This window comes from Chenopodium quinoa, unplaced genomic scaffold (genome assembly GCF_001683475.1).
Source record: "Chenopodium quinoa cultivar QQ74 unplaced genomic scaffold, ASM168347v1, whole genome shotgun sequence".
Taxonomy (NCBI): domain Eukaryota; kingdom Viridiplantae; phylum Streptophyta; class Magnoliopsida; order Caryophyllales; family Amaranthaceae; genus Chenopodium; species Chenopodium quinoa.
Window position 1 is genome coordinate 1,475,977 of NW_018743021.1, and position 17,618 is coordinate 1,493,594.

Genomic DNA, 17,618 nt, shown 5'->3' on the forward strand with positions numbered 1-17,618 from the left:
GGATACTTTAAGAATCTTGAAAGAAAAGATGCCATTACACATTACACTTGCATAGATATACCTCTTGATATTCCTAAAAAAAGAAAGAGAAAAAAAGTCACGTGCCACGTGGGGTAATACTCCATACTCGATAGTTCGATCAGGTAGGTAGGGCAGATACTTAAATCTGGCCCAACACTTTAGGAGCCGTTCAACCCCCTTCCTTTTGTCTCTCTCTTTCATTCTCAGCATACCCTCTTTCTTCTGTAACACTAAATTGTTTCTTTATTATACAACATTAATTATCAATTAATTAATCTCAATAATTTACACCACAAAAACCCAATTTAATTCCTGTTAAGTAGCTCACAACCTCAGGAGTTCCGCCCCCTCTCTTATACCCTGCATTCATTCAACTATCTCTTTCATCTTTTCTCTTTTCTCCAATTCATCAATAATGGCGACCATGAATCTTACGCCGCAAATGTCAATGCTGAAATCCGACGTCGTTTCTGATCGTCGTTTATCTTCTGCTAAAAATGTCAGCGAAGTTTTCTTCAAAGGAAGTCGTTCTACCAACAATGCTAGGATTCTAACCATTAGAAGCGCAAAACGATGTTTTTCGAAGAAGTCCTTCACTGTTCGATCTGTTAAAAGTACTGAACCTGCTACTAGTCTCGATTCTCCCAACGGCCCTATCTCCCCTGTAAGTTTTTACTACCTCCGTATCATATTATATGCAACTTTGGGGTATTATTCGTGAAATATAAAAAAATTCCAAAGTTACGTATAATAGGTAGTATGTAAATTTGTATATGTTTGTCCAATTTAATTGATTGATTCATTGTGATATTTGAATTCATATTTGACTAGAATATAACATTTAATGAATGTTAGTTAAGTCTCTCAGATGTTATTGTTTTGAATTGAACTAATTGGCACTATATTTATAGGGTCCATTTGTGCTGCAATCTGTTGATTTACTTTCGGATGCACCGAAATCTAATGCTTGGCGAAAAACTAAAATTGTTTGTACGATTGGTCCTTCGACGAGTAGTCGTGAAATGATATGGAAACTAGCTGAGGAAGGAATGAATGTGGCGCGATTAAATATGTCACATGGTGACCATGCTTCTCATAAGAAAACCATTGATTTGGTTAGAGAATACAATGCTCACTTTGATGGCAAGGTTATTTCTATAATGTTGGATACTAAGGTAATATACAATGCTCTTTATTTACCTCATTTAATTTGTTTCAATGCTAGATATTCGTCGTTAGTTTTATGATTTGTGCTCTTGTTTCTTGCCTGATTTTTGCTCTTATGAACTTCTACTGTGAGGAATTCTAGCTGAACTCTTTTGACACCTCTAGAGTTCGCATAATCTTCACGCTCTTCCATTGGGGATTTATTCGTGCTTTTAATTGGAAATTTTATCCTATACAACCACTAATCCAATAATCCATTATTGTCAGTTATCTTTGTTAAGAAATAGTTTGCCCTTGAACCACAATCCTTATCTGCATCACAGGTTCATAGGCAACATTAGAATATTGGCGTTTTAGCTATTCCATATTTGAAACGGAGATAAAGAAGGTAGAACTGTGTTGCTCAGAAACATCCATTTGGGAAGACTGGATATCTGTTGTGATTCAAAATGTATAGGATTGATTGGGTTACCTGAGTGTTAATGGCTGTGTGCTGCTTCTCTTGCAGACTGCAGTGATTACTTTTGATGTTTATTTGGTTGATGTTTTAGCCTGTCCACGTGTATTTCAAGCCATAAGTTTTAATCATAGACTCACCCTAAGTCTCATGAGGTTGGATTTTAATTCTTCCCAACTTAGCCATAATAGCTGCCTGGACAACCACAGATTCCATTTTGTTATGCAGTAAAGTCTGACGAATTATCTGAGCTTTTAGGGAAGTACAGGAGTGACTTATTATCATACTTTATGTGACTCGGGTCATGCTTTCATTTCTGTTTACTACTCTGTAAAAACAATCCCTTGCTTACAATTATTAGCCTCATGAATTGAATCTCATTCTGTATTTCTACAGAACTTCTCTCTTCTTTCACCCTTGCTTTGATGCTTATTATGCGTGACTTAATGTAGAAGTTGTGTTGTTGTTTTTGTTTTCATATAGGGTCCTGAGGTTAGAAGTGGAGATGTACCTCAACCTATCTTACTAGAAGAGGGGCAAGAATTCAATTTTACTATCAAAAGAGGAGTAAGCACACAAAATACTGTCAGTGTCAATTATGATAATTTTGTGAATGATGTAGGGGCTGGAGATATACTTCTGGTTGATGGTAAGTATTTTAGTTTTATTTTTATTTTATTTTTTATAGTAAAGATTATATTTTAATAGATGTGATACCCTATATGTAGTTGCTATAGTAAAGCTACAAATTGTATTATGCTAATTGGCTGAAAGAAAAAGGCTGTTGCTGACCTATAATTGATTGTTTTGTTTGTGAGGTTTTATATCTTTGTTGTTATGCACACAAGAATGTAGGTGCAACTTTTAGATACATTGAACCTTCATTCAATTTGCATCTAAAATCTATGAATGATGAAGGAATAATGGGACCTATTGGGATATGAGGATGGACCTTGGTGTAATATTATAGGAGGATAATAGATGATTCTAGAAATCATAGTGCGAAACACATTTGGCTTGAAAAAAGCGTGCTATGTTTTTGAAAATGGGTCTTATAGTTGATAATGTTAATGATGAATACAGGGTTAAGTTTAATATGGATGTTAGTACTAGCCATCTTTCTATCTGGAACTTGAAATCAAGTGGTTGAAATGCTATACATATATCAGTGTCAGATATCTTATGCGTTACAAATTTTGGTTTCTTAGTTACATATGTGATGTAGTTACTCTAGCCCAGGAAGCAGTATATTTCTCATGGTTCTACAACATAACTCAGCCCATGAGAGTTAGATTCTGCGCTTTTATAGAGTTGTAATCTAACAAGGCTTTATGTGCATTTGGTTGGTCCAAGTAGAGAGAGTTTCTTATCATTCCTAGTGTGGTAGATATATTCTTCAATTCTGGACTCTGGTGTTTATTGAAGCTGCTTTATTATGTTAGGTGGAATGATATCACTTGTTGTGAAATCCAAGACAGAAGACACCGTAAAATGCCAGGTAATTGATGGTGGGGAGCTCAAATCTAGGCGGCATTTGAATGTGCGTGGTAAAAGTGCAAATCTCCCATCGATAACAGGTTTGTTTTTCCATCTATGTATATTTTTCCATGTATCTTCTTTGCATCTCTTTATGGGTGACAAATTGTCTTCTTGTATCATTTTTGCAGACAAAGATTGGGAGGACATTAAATTTGGGGTTGAGAATCAAGTTGATTTCTATGCTGTTTCGTTTGTGAAGAATGAAAAAGTTGTTATTGAGTTGAAAAATTACCTTAAAAGTAAAGACGACTTAGCTTTTCTCTCTATAGAATGTAGTAAATGTACTTTCCGGCACTCCATTGTTGCTGACTTCGTTTTATCTACTTTATAGGTTGCAATGCTGATATTGATGTTATAGTGAAGATTGAAAGTGCAGATTCAATACCAAACCTTCAAGCTATAATTACAGCATCAGATGGGGTAGGTGCCGTAGGTCATTTTTCAATTGTCCTTCTTCATAAGCCTTTTTGGTCATCTATAATGATACCTTTGTCCATATGAAGTCATGATTTTGATGTTCTGGTTATCTATAATGTTGTCCAGGCAATGGTTGCTCGTGGGGATCTTGGAGCTGAGCTTCCTATTGAAGATGTGCCTATATATCAGGTAAATATTTTATATACATATCGTTGATATATTATATGGGTGAGTGTGCTATTCGGCCGGGAAGTGGAATTTATGATTTTTAATGTGATTTTCCAATTACAACAATATGTTTGCTTCTCAGTTGAAACTTGTCAGTGTTTTGTAGGATTATCTTGTATGATTTGAAGTTGATTACAGATAAATAAATAATTTATTTTTATAAACTTTCAGGAGCGACTCATCTATATTTGAAGTATAAATCAATGTCCCTTAAGATATCATATAGTAAAGCAGTAAAAATTAAGAATTCTATTAGTTTATACAATTATGGCTATGTAAATGGAATTTAAAACGTATTTTTGTTTCTAATTAGGAGGAGCTAAAGCTAATGAATCTCTTTTGTAGAATTTTTCTTTTAGCAATGGAAACTTTTTTTTTTCCATGTCCCTCGGGAGATCTTATGTTGTTTCTGTAGCTTTGCATAACCACTGATTAAAAAAAAAATGCATGCAAATTTCAGGAGGAAATCATTAATTGGTGTCACAGCATGCAGAAACCAGTTATAGTCGCAACTAATATGCTTGAAAGCATGATTGATCATCCGACACCCACCAGGGCAGAGGTTTCTGACATTGCAATTGCTGTTAGAGAAGGTTCTGATGCAGTTATGCTGTCTGGAGAAACTGCTCATGGAAAGTAAGTCAAGGATGTGGCTAATTCATACGACAACACTTGCTTCAGATTTTTTCTTTGAATGTGTAAAGTCATGTCATTCATATGTTCTAGTTTTGCTCAAGTTGCTCTTTATTGGCCAAAGGTACCCATTGAAGGCTGTTAAGGTGATGCATTCTGTGGCACTAAGGATGGAGTCAAGTTTGAAACCAACAAATGATTCTCCTCCTGTACCATCTAGTATATACAAGGTGTGTGGTGGCTCTTTCACTGTGCCATCTATAATCTATTCATTCATATAATATGGCTGTGTGAAGAGCTTTTACAAGAGATTACCCTTTCTCTTACATTTCTATGGCTGCTAAACGATTCTGTTTAAATTTCGCTTAGATTTTGAATTCCCGTGATTGCTCTTTTCTTCCTATCCTATCTCCTTCAAGTTTTTGGTGCTCAACTGCTCACAGGACTTGCCTATGCACCACCAAGCCAGAAGTGGCTTGGAAAAGTGTTTGAACGTTGGGGTGTTAAACTGTTAATCACAAATGAATAAGAATTTATGTTTGTGAGGTAATATGATAGTCTCTCTCATCTTTAGATACTGATGTTCACCTTTTGCAGAGCCATATGGGCGTGATGTTTGCTTTCCATGCAACTACCATGGCCAACACTCTTGGCACTCCAGTCATTGTATTTACAAAAACAGGATCAATGGCTATTCATCTAAGCCATTTTCGGCCGTCTTCTACAATCTTTGCCTTCACTAATGAGTAAGTGTGCAATTACTTTCACAAAGCACATCTAACAAGCATATAGAATGACATTCTTAAAAATGTATACCAAACTACTGATATTACGGGTTTCAAATTTAAAGTTTTTGTCCTGCTAAGAGATATCAAATGTCATCAAATTTGCTCCCAAATCTAGTCAATAGAACCATAGTTAAAAATGCTTTATTCCAGCAATAATAATGTTAGTGGGCGCTTACTCGCATAGCATGGTCTTTTTTAGCAGTCTCTAGGCATTTCTTGTTATGAGGACAATTAACAGAACTAAACAGTTTAACAAAAGGCTATATGTCATGAATGTTGATAGATTAACACATAATGTTTGAAGTCATTGAGTACTGAAAAATCAAATCAGCTTGTGATGGCAGGATCAGAACCATAATACCATTTTATCTTCAAACACTATGATAACCTTTTTCCACTATCATTTTAGAGCATTAAAAAATTTTCAATTAGTTTATGTGTTTTGGGGCATATATTATTTATTTTTATTTTATTATATATGTTTTTTATGCTTCCATCAAGCTTTTCTAAGACCTTTTCTATGCCTTTTTGATAATCTTGATTCCAAAGGACAGTTATATGCTTAATGTGAGCTAAATAAGTTCATGATTTTTTTGTTGTGCTGCATTCATATGACCTGATGTCTTGTCTACCCTGTATTATATCATATTAGAAACTGGTATTATTATAACTACTGTACTAAGCTACTCCTGTTGTTGCTTTCCAGACAAAGGGTAAAGCAGAAGCTCTCTATATATCATGGGGTGATGCCCATTTATATGGAATTTTCAGATGATGCAGAGGAAACATTCTCTCGGGCCCTAAAGATGTTGACTGTGAGTTCTTTTGATGCTTCAAATTTCACAGATTCTTCATTTCGACATTAATTTCTGATTTTTTGATTTATTTCATGTGTAACAGAGCAAGGCATTAGTAAAGGAGGGACAACATGTTACTCTGGTCCAAAGTGGAGCACAACCAATCTGGCGTCAAGAATCCAGTCATCACATACAAGTCCGTAAAGTTCAAGGCTAATTTGTTCAATACACATGTTTGTTACATGCTGCTGGAAATTTTGGAGGCACTGGATCTAGATAGTGTAAGGTCTAATTTATCTAATAATGACAATGCTTTTAGTTATTTTAGTTGTTGTAGTCCATGTATGCATCAGTTTTTTTTTCATACTTAGGTTTCAAAGGAACCTGTACATTGCAAAAACTTCATTAGCTTTTGGTTGATTGTTTTGCTTTTGATTTAGAATGTTAAGGTGCTGCCTTATTATACTATACAAGTATACAGCCTTAGCTTGGTTATCTATAAATTTCTTGTAAGCACTGTCACAATTATTGGGTTTTTTTTTGGTAACTGTTTTGCCGCTATTTTCTTACTAGTGCCTTAAAGCTTATGGTTATACCTGAATGAACTTCTGTGGGCATGGTCTGCAGTGTTCATTTTTGTTCATATATTTGGGTCGGGGCAGTGGCAACTGGTGAAGTGGTGAGTGGTCAATGTTTTTGACAATGGGAGTGGCTGACATCTCTAAATTTAATGTCAGAAAGGTAATTGAGTGATTGGAACAGGATCCAATTGCTGTTAACTTTGTTGCCCTTCTAACTAATTGTGCACTATTGGTTCGTTGCACAAATGAGTGGGTTTGTTCTTAGCTTGTTCTGGAGACTTTAGTTTTTCTGGTTTGTTTCCAATGCTAGTATACTTTGTTGCCTAAAATGATGACTAGAATTTGCAACTTGGTATACCATGTTAATTGTTCTATATTGCTTTATGATGTTTTTCTTTCTGAGCTACTATGATATCAGTATTCCTTTGTACGAGGTGTCAATTTTTTCTTTCATCACTGCACTTGCTCTGTGGTAACTTGGAGTCTTTCTGGGGTCTTGATGTGGTTTAATATTATGCTTTTGAAGCTTAATTATAGGTTCAATTATGCTGATGCGGAATAGACTTGTTTGCATATGAAAGTTAAAGGAAAAAAAAAAGACCATTAGAAAACGGGCCGTCTATTAGCACAATTGATTAGTACAATTGAAATACATAGCTCAGTCCCTACAATTAGAGCCCACAGATGAGCATTCAGTTGAAAGAGCTAAAACAGCAATTCCCTTGAACTTGTTGCTCAATCCTGGCTCTTTAGGAGAATACAGTGATTCAATGTTATCGTTCAATCATTCATAGGTACGAGTGACAAGTTCTAATGTTCCTGTTACTTTCGTCAAATGATCTTCCCCTCTCTCATCCCCTAGAAATCATCTTCAAGGTGTATGGACACTACCTCTTATTCAAGCAAAGCATAAAGGCCTTACTATGCAAACCTTGTTGAAGACATCAAACATCATAACTGATTTGACCATGTTCTTCGCCAGATTTTCCTTCCATCTTGATGCGTTTGTAAGATCTTGCACATAAGATATAGACAACAAAGTCTATTGTTGTGAGAGCTGCTAATAGGAAGTAAAACCTGTCTAAATGACCCTTGTTGAGATTCCCTGGTATCCACCCCGGCATATGATCCTCTGTTGAGATTTTCATAACTATTGAGACGATTAAGCTGCTCACATAGTTTCCCAATGAGATCGATGTCATACACAGAGCACTTCCGAAACTCTTTAGTCCATCAGGTGCTTGGGCATTGAAAAACTCCAGTTGACCAACATACATGAAAACTTCAGATGCTCCGATGAACACATACTGTGGAATTTGCCAGAAAATGCTCAGTGTGCTAGGGTTTGGTGCCTTACAATGAGGGCAATCCTTTATGGCATATTTGAGTCTATAACATTCCACAATTCCTGCTGAGACCATTGCCATTACTGCTATAATTAGACCAATACCCATTCTGTGCAACTCGGTTAGGCCACCAGACTCTGTCTTCCTCAATCTGCTCATTAGTGGATCAAGAACTCTTCTATAGAAGAAAACGAAAACTACAACACTGAGAATGTCGAAGCTGGACATGCTTGCAGCTGGGATTCTAAAGTTTGAGACAGTAGTTTTCATAGCAGCACCCTGCTCAACGAAAAGTGATGCCATTTGAGTAAACACTACTGAGTAGATTATGGTGCACAACCATATGGGAAGTAGTCTTAATATGCACTTCACTTCCTCAACTTGTGTTATGGGGCAAAGACGCCATGGGTTTCGAAGACCTTGCTCCTGGTTGTAGAAATCCCCAGATTTAATATATGCTGCTTTGTCTAAGAATCTGCAAGACATGAACAACTCAGGTTAGTTTTCATGGGTTTTCTAGCGATATGTGTTATGGATCTTAGCCTTGCAGCTTATTAGGAGACTGAAAGATGCAGGTAGAAAATTGTATGATAGTACTTGTATGATTGTATACTTACTTGAAACCTTCACTATGGAGCAGCTTTCTGCTTCCTTCTGTGGAACATTCCTTTTCTTCTGCTTCGTACAGTCCCTCTCCTTCTGGCATATCAGTCCTCCATTTCCTGATTGCAGCAATAAGAACTTGGCTTAGCCTTGAAAGGGGGTTGCCTGTGGCCTTGAAATGTCGGTATTTTGGTGTTCTGGCAAGGAATAAAACGAGTGCCAGAAAGGCAGAGGCAGCTGATGCCCAGAATCCTAGAGCCCACATCCCTTCATCTTCAAAGTATCCCAATAAAGTGTTGGAGAAGAGTGAGCCAAGATTCATTGCTAGGTAGAAGTAGCTGAAAAAAGCCACCTTTGCGTGTGATTCCTTCTGATAGTCTTCATCAAACTGATCTGCCCCAAATGTTGCTATGTTCGGTTGATATCCTCCATATCCCAAGGCCACAAGGTAAATAGAGAGGTAAAACAGTCCCTTCTCCATGTTTGAGTGTTTCCCACATGGAGTGATTCTATCTCCACAACCTTTTGGTCTCAGCAGGAACAGATATGTGGATAAAGAAAGCGAAGCCAAACCCTGTCATCAAAAGCCATCATGGTAACTTGGTAAGTTCATGTATGAAGCTTTACAAAAAAATAAATTTGGAGAACTTGTAGCTTGTTTTGATCATGTTATGTATGTTTCTTGGGATACAAGTCCCATTAAATGACTTATATTTCTTCATCTTATTTCAGAGGTCCTTGCATATAGTTCCTTATTACATGTTAGCCTGTAGGATGAAATCTGAAGTATTCTTATAGTGATGAATACATACCATGACGAATATTATCTGAAAGATTGCACAAGTCTTGAATCTTCCCCAGTATGCATCACTAAGGAAGGCACCAACAAGGGAGAAGATGTAGACGGTTCCAGTCCATTTGCTGACAGCGTTTGCAGCATCAGCATTGTTTTCCCCAAGCACTCTTGTCAAGAATAGTACCAAGTTCACTCCAACACCGAAAAATGCCAAGGTAGCCAATCCTTGATTTACTGTTTTTGATTCACCACATGAAGATATATTAGAATTAGAAGATAGAAACCTTAGTAATATGACTGATCATTTTAAGTCTGCTATAAAATTATAAAAAATAAGTGGCCTGTTAGTCTGATTGAATTCAGTAAAATTTCAGAATCCCTGAAAAATTATCAGCCAAAGTAGTTCAAACTTGTTCATGAGCTTTGGTCCATGATTAATTTTGTCTCAGTCGCTATAGAACACTGAATGTAGCTAATTTTATTTGTTTTGTCATCTAACCAAGGCTTTCAGATACTGAAGACCGGTCTATTTCTCCCGCCTAAATGTTGGTTAGACGGACTGAACCGATCCCTATCAGACACACATCACAATCAATTAACACGCATACACGGTCCTTGTTGTTTACGTGCATTTGTCGATTTATGTATCATGTTGCTATACTCATCTATGATTGAGTTATGTGTTCACTATCAACTCATGTTGCTGTCAGTGATGTGCATGTTTCATCTGTATGTGGCTGTTAAGGCACAATTTGTATGACATACAAGAGAGGAAAACTTATGATCCCTTTTCATTTCTGTATCCATCTACCTGCTATTTTATTTCTCTAGGTCACATTCTGAATATGCTAGTCCTTATATTCTTTGTCTTTTATAACACCAAGAATTTACGTTTTATCTTCTCTTTTTGTTATAATAATACTAGGTTCTAAAATTTTGGTATAATGAATTTTAATGTTTACTTTGGATTGTAATCTATTTTGTTTTCATTTTTTATTCTTCTGGTTGGTGTCAAAATCGGACCAAAAATTGGGTAGGTTGTATTTATATGGTTTGCTTTGATCATGATGCTTAATAAGGGCGGGTAGTGAGAATCAATTTCAAGATCACCTGGAAGCGGGAGGAAGCTCTAGCCACTTGAGCTATCCCTCACTCTCAGATGATGATGATGATGATTATTATTAATATGAAGAAAAATCAACTTAATTAGTAATAAGGTAGATATTATATAGTTTTCCACAAACTTATATGAAAATAGAACTTGGCAAAATTTAAGCCAAGTAAAAGGTTCCCACAAAATAATTTTATGATGTGACCCATAAAGATTCTTGCTACTCAAATAGGATTTAGATACCACCCCACATTTTATCTATGAATATAGATCATTAGATTTTGGCTTTATGGTTACAAACTTACAACTTCTCAATAAGGTAAATATTTCTTACTATATTTTGCAATTTAATGCAATCTAAGAGTTACTATTAGAAACGAATTTGCCAAGGATGAGATCCAATGAGCATGTTTTGAGTGTAGATCAGTTTGTTATCAATCAATTACCACCTAGACTCAATGTATCCACATAACATAAGGATACGTAAGACTTCATGTTAAGTTGGAACTAAAGATAATCCGTATGCGTGCAATAAAAGAGAGATGATTAATATAAAACTAGATAATTACTCCACAATATTTAAGCCATCCATTTATCAATTTGTACTCCGAAAAAGAAAACATGCACATACTATTAAGATTTAGGATTTAAAACCTCCCTTTATATAGAGTGTTCTTATCGGATAAAATATTAAATTTTATTTTAATGAGTGACAAAGGAAAACCAAAAGATAATCATAAGTTGGCATTCATATCAACAAATTATAGTTACGAAATGAGTGAACTTTCTATATATATTTTGTAACTATGTCATAAATCTATATGTATAAGTTATATGTTGATGTTGTACAAGGCAAAATCATATGTCATGGGAACCCCCTAAAATTTGTTTTTATTTGGGTGATGTACTTTTTATGTCTTTACTTTCTTCTGCATGCGTTGCTAAGTTACATTCTCCCTATTCTTCAATAATATGGGCTGTCATTTTGTCATCTTTTCCATGTATGTTACTACGTACTTGGGTTGTCTTTCCTAAATTATCTTCTATATCACACAATTGCATCGTACCCAAAAAAAAAAAAAAAAAAATCTTACCGACCTATAGTCATATCAGTTGCATCGTTGATATGGTACAACATAAAATTTCAGCCAATAAAGAAAATTTAAAATTAGACTTACCACGAATTATGGTGACATGGATCAACTATAGTAAATTACTACAAGTAATATGTACTTTGTACTTTGTATATGATACGTTTGTGTAGTATTTTTTTTTGACGGAAATATAAGTATAGGTTGATTTTCCTATAAAAACTTAGTTTTGTAAATATCTTTCCTATGCTGCCAAAGGTAATAAATGTTTCATTTATGATTTACCAATGAAAAATTCATAGAAGTTGTCTTTTTCCTGTATATGATGATGAACTGGCAAATAAGCTGAAATCATAGTTATGCTGTAAATACTTTGATTATCTATGATTGGTTCTGTAATACCTTGGATTCTATTCATATCATGAATCTTCAACCATTTTTACAAAAGAAACAACAAGCAAAATGCTTTTGATCTATGGATATAATGAAATCCAACTCAAACACATCTTTCCTAATCTTCAATAAGGACAGAATTTAGGAGCATGGAAAACATTCTTTCACGAGTTTCTATTAACCCTTCCCATTTTTTATCATTATTATAGTCAGTTTATCTTTACGTTAAATTCACATGTACACGCTTTTAATATTGATAGACGTTTGAAAAGAGTTAAAATAGATGAGTATGATTAAAATTATTACTGTCACGACTTAGTTAAATTAGTCTCACTGAATTTTGAATTATCATATGTTTAAAAAGTGATTCCTATAATCCAAGCAAAAAGAAAAGGGTAAATAAATAATTGATACGGAATAATAATTTCACATATTCCTTCTAAAATAATTAATTTTATATGTCGTCTTTAATCTTTAGGTGGGAGCAAATATCTGTTGCCCTGTTGGGTATGTTCCCCCGTTAATAAGGTTAAAAGAATGACATCAAATAAAGTGGAAATAAGACAAGATTAAAGATCCAAATTAACCTAAAAATTATGTACTATACGTATTATATAAGGAAGAATTAATAAAATGGATGTACTTTTTATTAGACAATGGAATTTGAGGTAAGAAGATACTCCACTACTGCGATACTATTATTTTGTTGTGAGAAATAGTACACGTCTAAGCAATTAGACCCCATAAGATTTGGGACCTTAATTTTTTTAATTAGAAAGTGACCTTAATACCATAATATGACCTTAAAAAAGATTTTGGTACGTATCATGACGTTAACCTTAGAGGATCGAATTTTTTTTAAAAAAAAATACTAATGATTCTCATTAATAATAATCTCATTAGCGAATAGGCCATCACGTATGATTAGGCAAGATCTTTAGAATGCTTATACTTTCACTGATTTATGCTTACATCATTTGACAAAAAATTTCAAAGAGGGAATAATATCTTATACTTAGTATACGGTTTCGTGATTGTAATTATCGATGTATTTTTTTTTATTTGTATAATATACCGTATATGAAAATGAGCTAGACTTGCCTAGTGAATAATACATAACAAATACTCCGTTTTGTATTTGTAAAATTTTAGAATTTAAGTTGATCGTAAGAAATTATTGATCAATTTTATGTAGAGTTATGCTTTATATACTTTTATATATCATAGAGACTTGTCTTTATTCTAATATTGTACAAAAATTCTAATTTTATTTGCTATTATTACTATAGTGTCGTAATTTACAAAATAATGTAAAATGTGATTCTGAACTATGCAGGACAAACATCCGAAAATTCTAGTTGGGATCTCCAAGCTATTATTTTTTTTCAAATTTCTTTATTAGTGGAATAAGTATGATTAAGCAGAGCACGTGGAACCATATATTCTCGTCCACTTCACATAATTTTTTTTAATTGCACTAGAGATTGTCACAAAAATAAATTATTAGCAATTATAACTGCAAAATTTTAGAGAATAAATTTATTTTGTATGATAATTAGTTATTTATAATTAAAGAATCATATAAATAATAAATAAATACATAATACTTACCAAGAATAATATTGCTTGCAAACCATTTTCCAGTCTCTTGGCGGTTGGCAGGATGGCCTCTGCAGTCTACTGTTCCATCCATTGTGTACACATCATCTTGCTCTTTCTTCATTGTTTTCTGTTTTTTTTTTAACAAAAAATTGAAATAGAAGAAATTATTAAATAATATAAAAACCATATATTATAAGCATTATATAAAAAATAAATGATTAAATCATGAAATGACTCAAAGCAAATTGTTCGAAACTTTTTAACATGACTTTCCGTTATGGACTACTAGCCTACTACTATATTTTTTATGTAGTCACGCTAAAGTGCCTCATGCACAACTTTCTTTGCATGATCACCAAAATGATCTCCCTAAAAGGAGAAGTATAGGTTAAAAAAAAATTTAATGTGTATAATGTATGACTGAAAATATATATGCTTTCATCAGCCTTAATCTTATGGTTAAGCTCGAGTTTTTGGGTAGACAATGTTTGAAACTACTAATATACAAGAACTTTTCCCTTCTTTCATTTTTGTTTTTCACTGTATGATCTCTTTATTTCAAACTTCATGCATGTTCACCCTCGTGTTTTAGGTTAACCCAAGGCATGTTTTATGTGTGGTCGTTTCTAGTAACAAGAATTGAGGGATAAATAATGAAAGCTAAGAAGATCGAAGATCATTGAAGAACGAAGAAACTGGCCAGTACCTTCTTGGTCACCCCACCAATAGCCATTGATAAAGAATGATGAGGTAGGTCTTTGAGAATGAGAAGATTGATGAAGAGTAAGTTGAAGGAAGCTAAGAAGGATATATATAATAGAAGATGGTACTTCGGATTACAATTAATAGGAGGCATGAGAATATCCATATATATAGAAGAAATGAACGGTAGAGATTTTAGCTTTAAGAAAATTAAAGTAAGAATAATGGAAGAGACCCACATGCCCAAATTCACCCACATTTCCCATTATATAATTATAATAACACAAAGTTATAATTATAACAATATAACCCAAGATTAAGACTTAACAAATTGTCTCATCTCCCCTCAAACAAAGAAGGCTAGCTACCTAGAAGAAGCAAAAAAGGCAATTCTTTAATTTTATTGAATTATTTATTAACTTTGTTTAATTTTATTGCTAATAATTTATATATATTGCCTAGAGAAAACACCCAAATCAAGTGGTCCTTTTATATCCACATTGGCATCTTATTGGGTGATAATATTATTAAAAAAAAGGGAAGGAATAAGGAAAATAGATAATTATTACGTAGTATATATTGTTGAAATTTAGTTCATGATATTGATTGATTTTAGACATATATCATTACCTTAGATTTAATTTGTAAAATTGTTATAAAAATTTGGTCCACTAGTACCAAAAATAGTTTGCTTTGAGAAAGACAATTATAATTGGGTTAGTATGTTCATCTGTTGCCACAAGTTTGGGTTCATGTCCAAATTGCATCCATGGGAAAATGAAGTGGACTACTAGTAGTAAGTGTAGTCATTTCATATCAATAGTTACCAAATACCTAATTTTTTTAACCTATATACTACCTCCGTTTCTTATACTCCGTAATGTGCAACAAAGGGGTATTATTTGTGAGACATAAAATATTCTTTTGTTTTCCTAAAAAAATATTCTTTTGTTGCATATAATAAGAAACGAAGGTAGTATTTTTTCTATTCAAGTTTCATTAGGCATGTTTCCTTAGTAAGGAGGGTATCCTATCCTAACATTTTACTTGCCATTTCAAATAAATAAAAAACCAAATGAATTGAAGTAATATAACTACTGTGTAAGTATTATCGACACTCTTAATAATACACTCATACTTCATACAATATGACTTCTCAATTTATCATTGTTTTCATATATTGTGTAGAAGTTTTTCCAATTTTCTATTGCGATTGATAGTTTGAGACACGTGTTGTGTTCTTTTACATCCTACCTATTTTCTAATTGACGTACAAAGAATTTTAAATAAATGAGTTTGATCACTTTTTTATGTATGTTTTCCAAAAATGAATACATATATGGTTACAAATATTATTACTTATAGAAAGTAACATATACAAGTATGTTTTATGATATGAAGAGTATATACATTTATACATAATTAATTATGTTTACCAATTGATAAACGGGCCCGGGCCACACATAACACAACTATCCACTTTATACGACCTAGGATGTTCCACCTCAACACCATATGACAATGAGGGGAGTAGCCCCTTGGCCTTATAAAGTGGACACAACTTTCTTATTTCTTCAACTAGGTTAGGTCCCGTGCCATGCACGGTTATTTTAATCCTTCCATATTTTCTTTATATAAATTAATTTATGCCTTTATGGCATACAAAATAAAAAGTTAATATATTTGTAGAATAAATTATATTCCATCATAATTACACTTCTGTACAGAGATTATTTATTTCCTTATTAATCCGTACTTAATTGGGTAATAACATAAGAAAGGTAAATATTATTATTTCTTTATTTGGTTGACAAAAAAAAAATTTCTTTTAAATAACTTCTTTAAATAAAATTTTCTAAATTATAAAAAAAAATACAAAATACTAAGAACACACCATAGCATGACACGTGTCATTGCTGGTGTGTCTTTTAGTATATAGTTATTGATGTGGGATACACTTTCACATACAAACTCTTACTTATAAACTAAACCAATGTGGGACAACACACCACTTACATGTGGTTTTCTCATGGGCTTAACACTCCCCCTCACATGTGAGTTGTCCATAATAACATATATCAATAGTATAAAATTAATACATGCATGGTCATGTTCTGTTCACATTATTTCCACTTATTTCAGGAAAAATAAATTCAGATAAGATAAGTTAAGAAAAAATAAGTTCAGATAAGTTGTGATAAGAGTGTTCAGATATATATTGAGAAGAACATAAAATTTTACTAGTACTAAATAACATTTTTTTTTTTGGACAAGCATTCTTTTTTTATGTCTTGGTGTGCAAGATAAAAATGAAGTTCTTCGTACCGACCAATAACCCTAATGCATACATTTATATGTTATATATATCCAGCCAATTTATATATTAAAATACACGACTTAAATTATCTGAATAATTATTTCCTTGATTATTTAAATTACATGAATTAGTTTTTCCTAACATGAAACTTATCAACTTATTAAAAAATTAAGTTGCGAATTATATATATATATTTTTTAAAAACCTGGATATAAGGTGAGCAAAATAAATTAAAGTATAAGATTTTTCCGAAATGAAGCAACGTACAAATTAGATTAATGTATGGATGAGAATAATGAATAGATGTTAGTGGTGAAAAAGGGATTTAATTTTTTTTTTGGATAATTGTGAAAATGAAGTTTATTAGTACATCATATGAAGTATTTGTTTGTGTTTGTAAACTTTTGGTGGTGGTTCAATTTAGTTAGATAATGATCTCTAAAATGGTTATACAGCTGGTTACAAAAGAATGCCAGAATTATTATAAATCTGCTTCGAAACATCTCCATCTAGTAAAAGGATCAATTTTATTTGTCAATTTAATTCTATTCATGACCAATCTAGTTGATGAACTCTTGATTTGATTAGGCTTACGCTCCCAACATATTATTTCGATCAACTCATATTCATGTCTATTGTCATTAACTAGATTAACTTAAGAATCAAAATTGAATAATATGGTGTAGTAAAATGATCGAAATGATGTCAATTTTAAAATTGAGTCAAATTATAAGTTATTTAGTTTGGAGTCAAGGGTTAATTGGGTAAATGGTAAAGAAAAACATTTGTAGTTCCAAATAAATCAATCAATTGTCCAATTTTCGTTATTTTGTGTCGTGACAAGTTAGTAAGGACCCCATCTATTTATTATTGATGACATTTGACAAATTATTAAATGAGTGTTGTACGTACTTTTTTTTTTTTTTTTTTTTTTTTGATAAGAGTGTTGTACGTACTTTTCACATACACATCAAATTATTTTGAATGAAGACGAGATTATTTGGCATGTCTGGATCAGGTGACTAGATT

At 33.0% G+C, this 17,618-nt stretch overlaps 2 protein-coding genes across 2 annotated transcripts; one reads left to right on the plus strand and one right to left on the minus strand.

Moving 5' to 3' along the window:
- Positions 1 to 216: 216 nt before the first annotated feature.
- Positions 217 to 6,988, plus strand: LOC110730207 (pyruvate kinase isozyme G, chloroplastic-like). The gene is made up of 12 exons (XM_021909988.1): positions 217 to 685; positions 933 to 1,196; positions 2,129 to 2,294; positions 3,088 to 3,222; positions 3,313 to 3,423; positions 3,516 to 3,604; positions 3,728 to 3,790; positions 4,290 to 4,465; positions 4,587 to 4,692; positions 5,060 to 5,208; positions 5,957 to 6,065; positions 6,151 to 6,988. The coding sequence occupies exons 1-12, from the start codon at positions 437 to 439 to the stop codon at positions 6,262 to 6,264; spliced, it is 1,731 nt and encodes a 576-aa protein (XP_021765680.1). The 5' UTR covers positions 217 to 436; the 3' UTR covers positions 6,265 to 6,988.
- Positions 6,989 to 7,229: 241 nt separating this feature from the next.
- LOC110730206 (protein NRT1/ PTR FAMILY 7.3-like) lies at positions 7,230 to 14,528 on the minus strand. The gene is made up of 5 exons (XM_021909987.1): positions 14,277 to 14,528; positions 13,580 to 13,697; positions 9,390 to 9,607; positions 8,592 to 9,151; positions 7,230 to 8,449 (listed from the first exon to the last, which is right to left on the minus strand). Exons 1-5 carry the CDS (start codon positions 14,511 to 14,513, stop codon positions 7,573 to 7,575), a joined length of 2,010 nt encoding a protein of 669 aa, XP_021765679.1. The 5' UTR covers positions 14,514 to 14,528; the 3' UTR covers positions 7,230 to 7,572.
- Positions 14,529 to 17,618: the final 3,090 nt, after the last annotated feature.

Coding starts and splice junctions, on each gene's coding strand:
- LOC110730206 (XM_021909987.1), bottom strand. CDS start 14,513: ATGTGGGTCTCTTCCATTATTCTTACTTTAATTTTCTTAAAGCTAAAA. Junction 9,608..13,579: donor TGCAAGCAATATTATTCTTG/GTAAGTATTATG, acceptor AATCAAAAACAG/TAAATCAAGGATTGGCTACC. Junction 9,152..9,389: donor TTCAGATAATATTCGTCATG/GTATGTATTCAT, acceptor TTTTGATGACAG/GGTTTGGCTTCGCTTTCTTT.
- LOC110730207 (XM_021909988.1), top strand. CDS start 437: ATGGCGACCATGAATCTTACGCCGCAAATGTCAATGCTGAAATCCGAC. Junction 686..932: donor CCAACGGCCCTATCTCCCCT/GTAAGTTTTTAC, acceptor CTATATTTATAG/GGTCCATTTGTGCTGCAATC. Junction 3,605..3,727: donor TAATTACAGCATCAGATGGG/GTAGGTGCCGTA, acceptor AATGTTGTCCAG/GCAATGGTTGCTCGTGGGGA.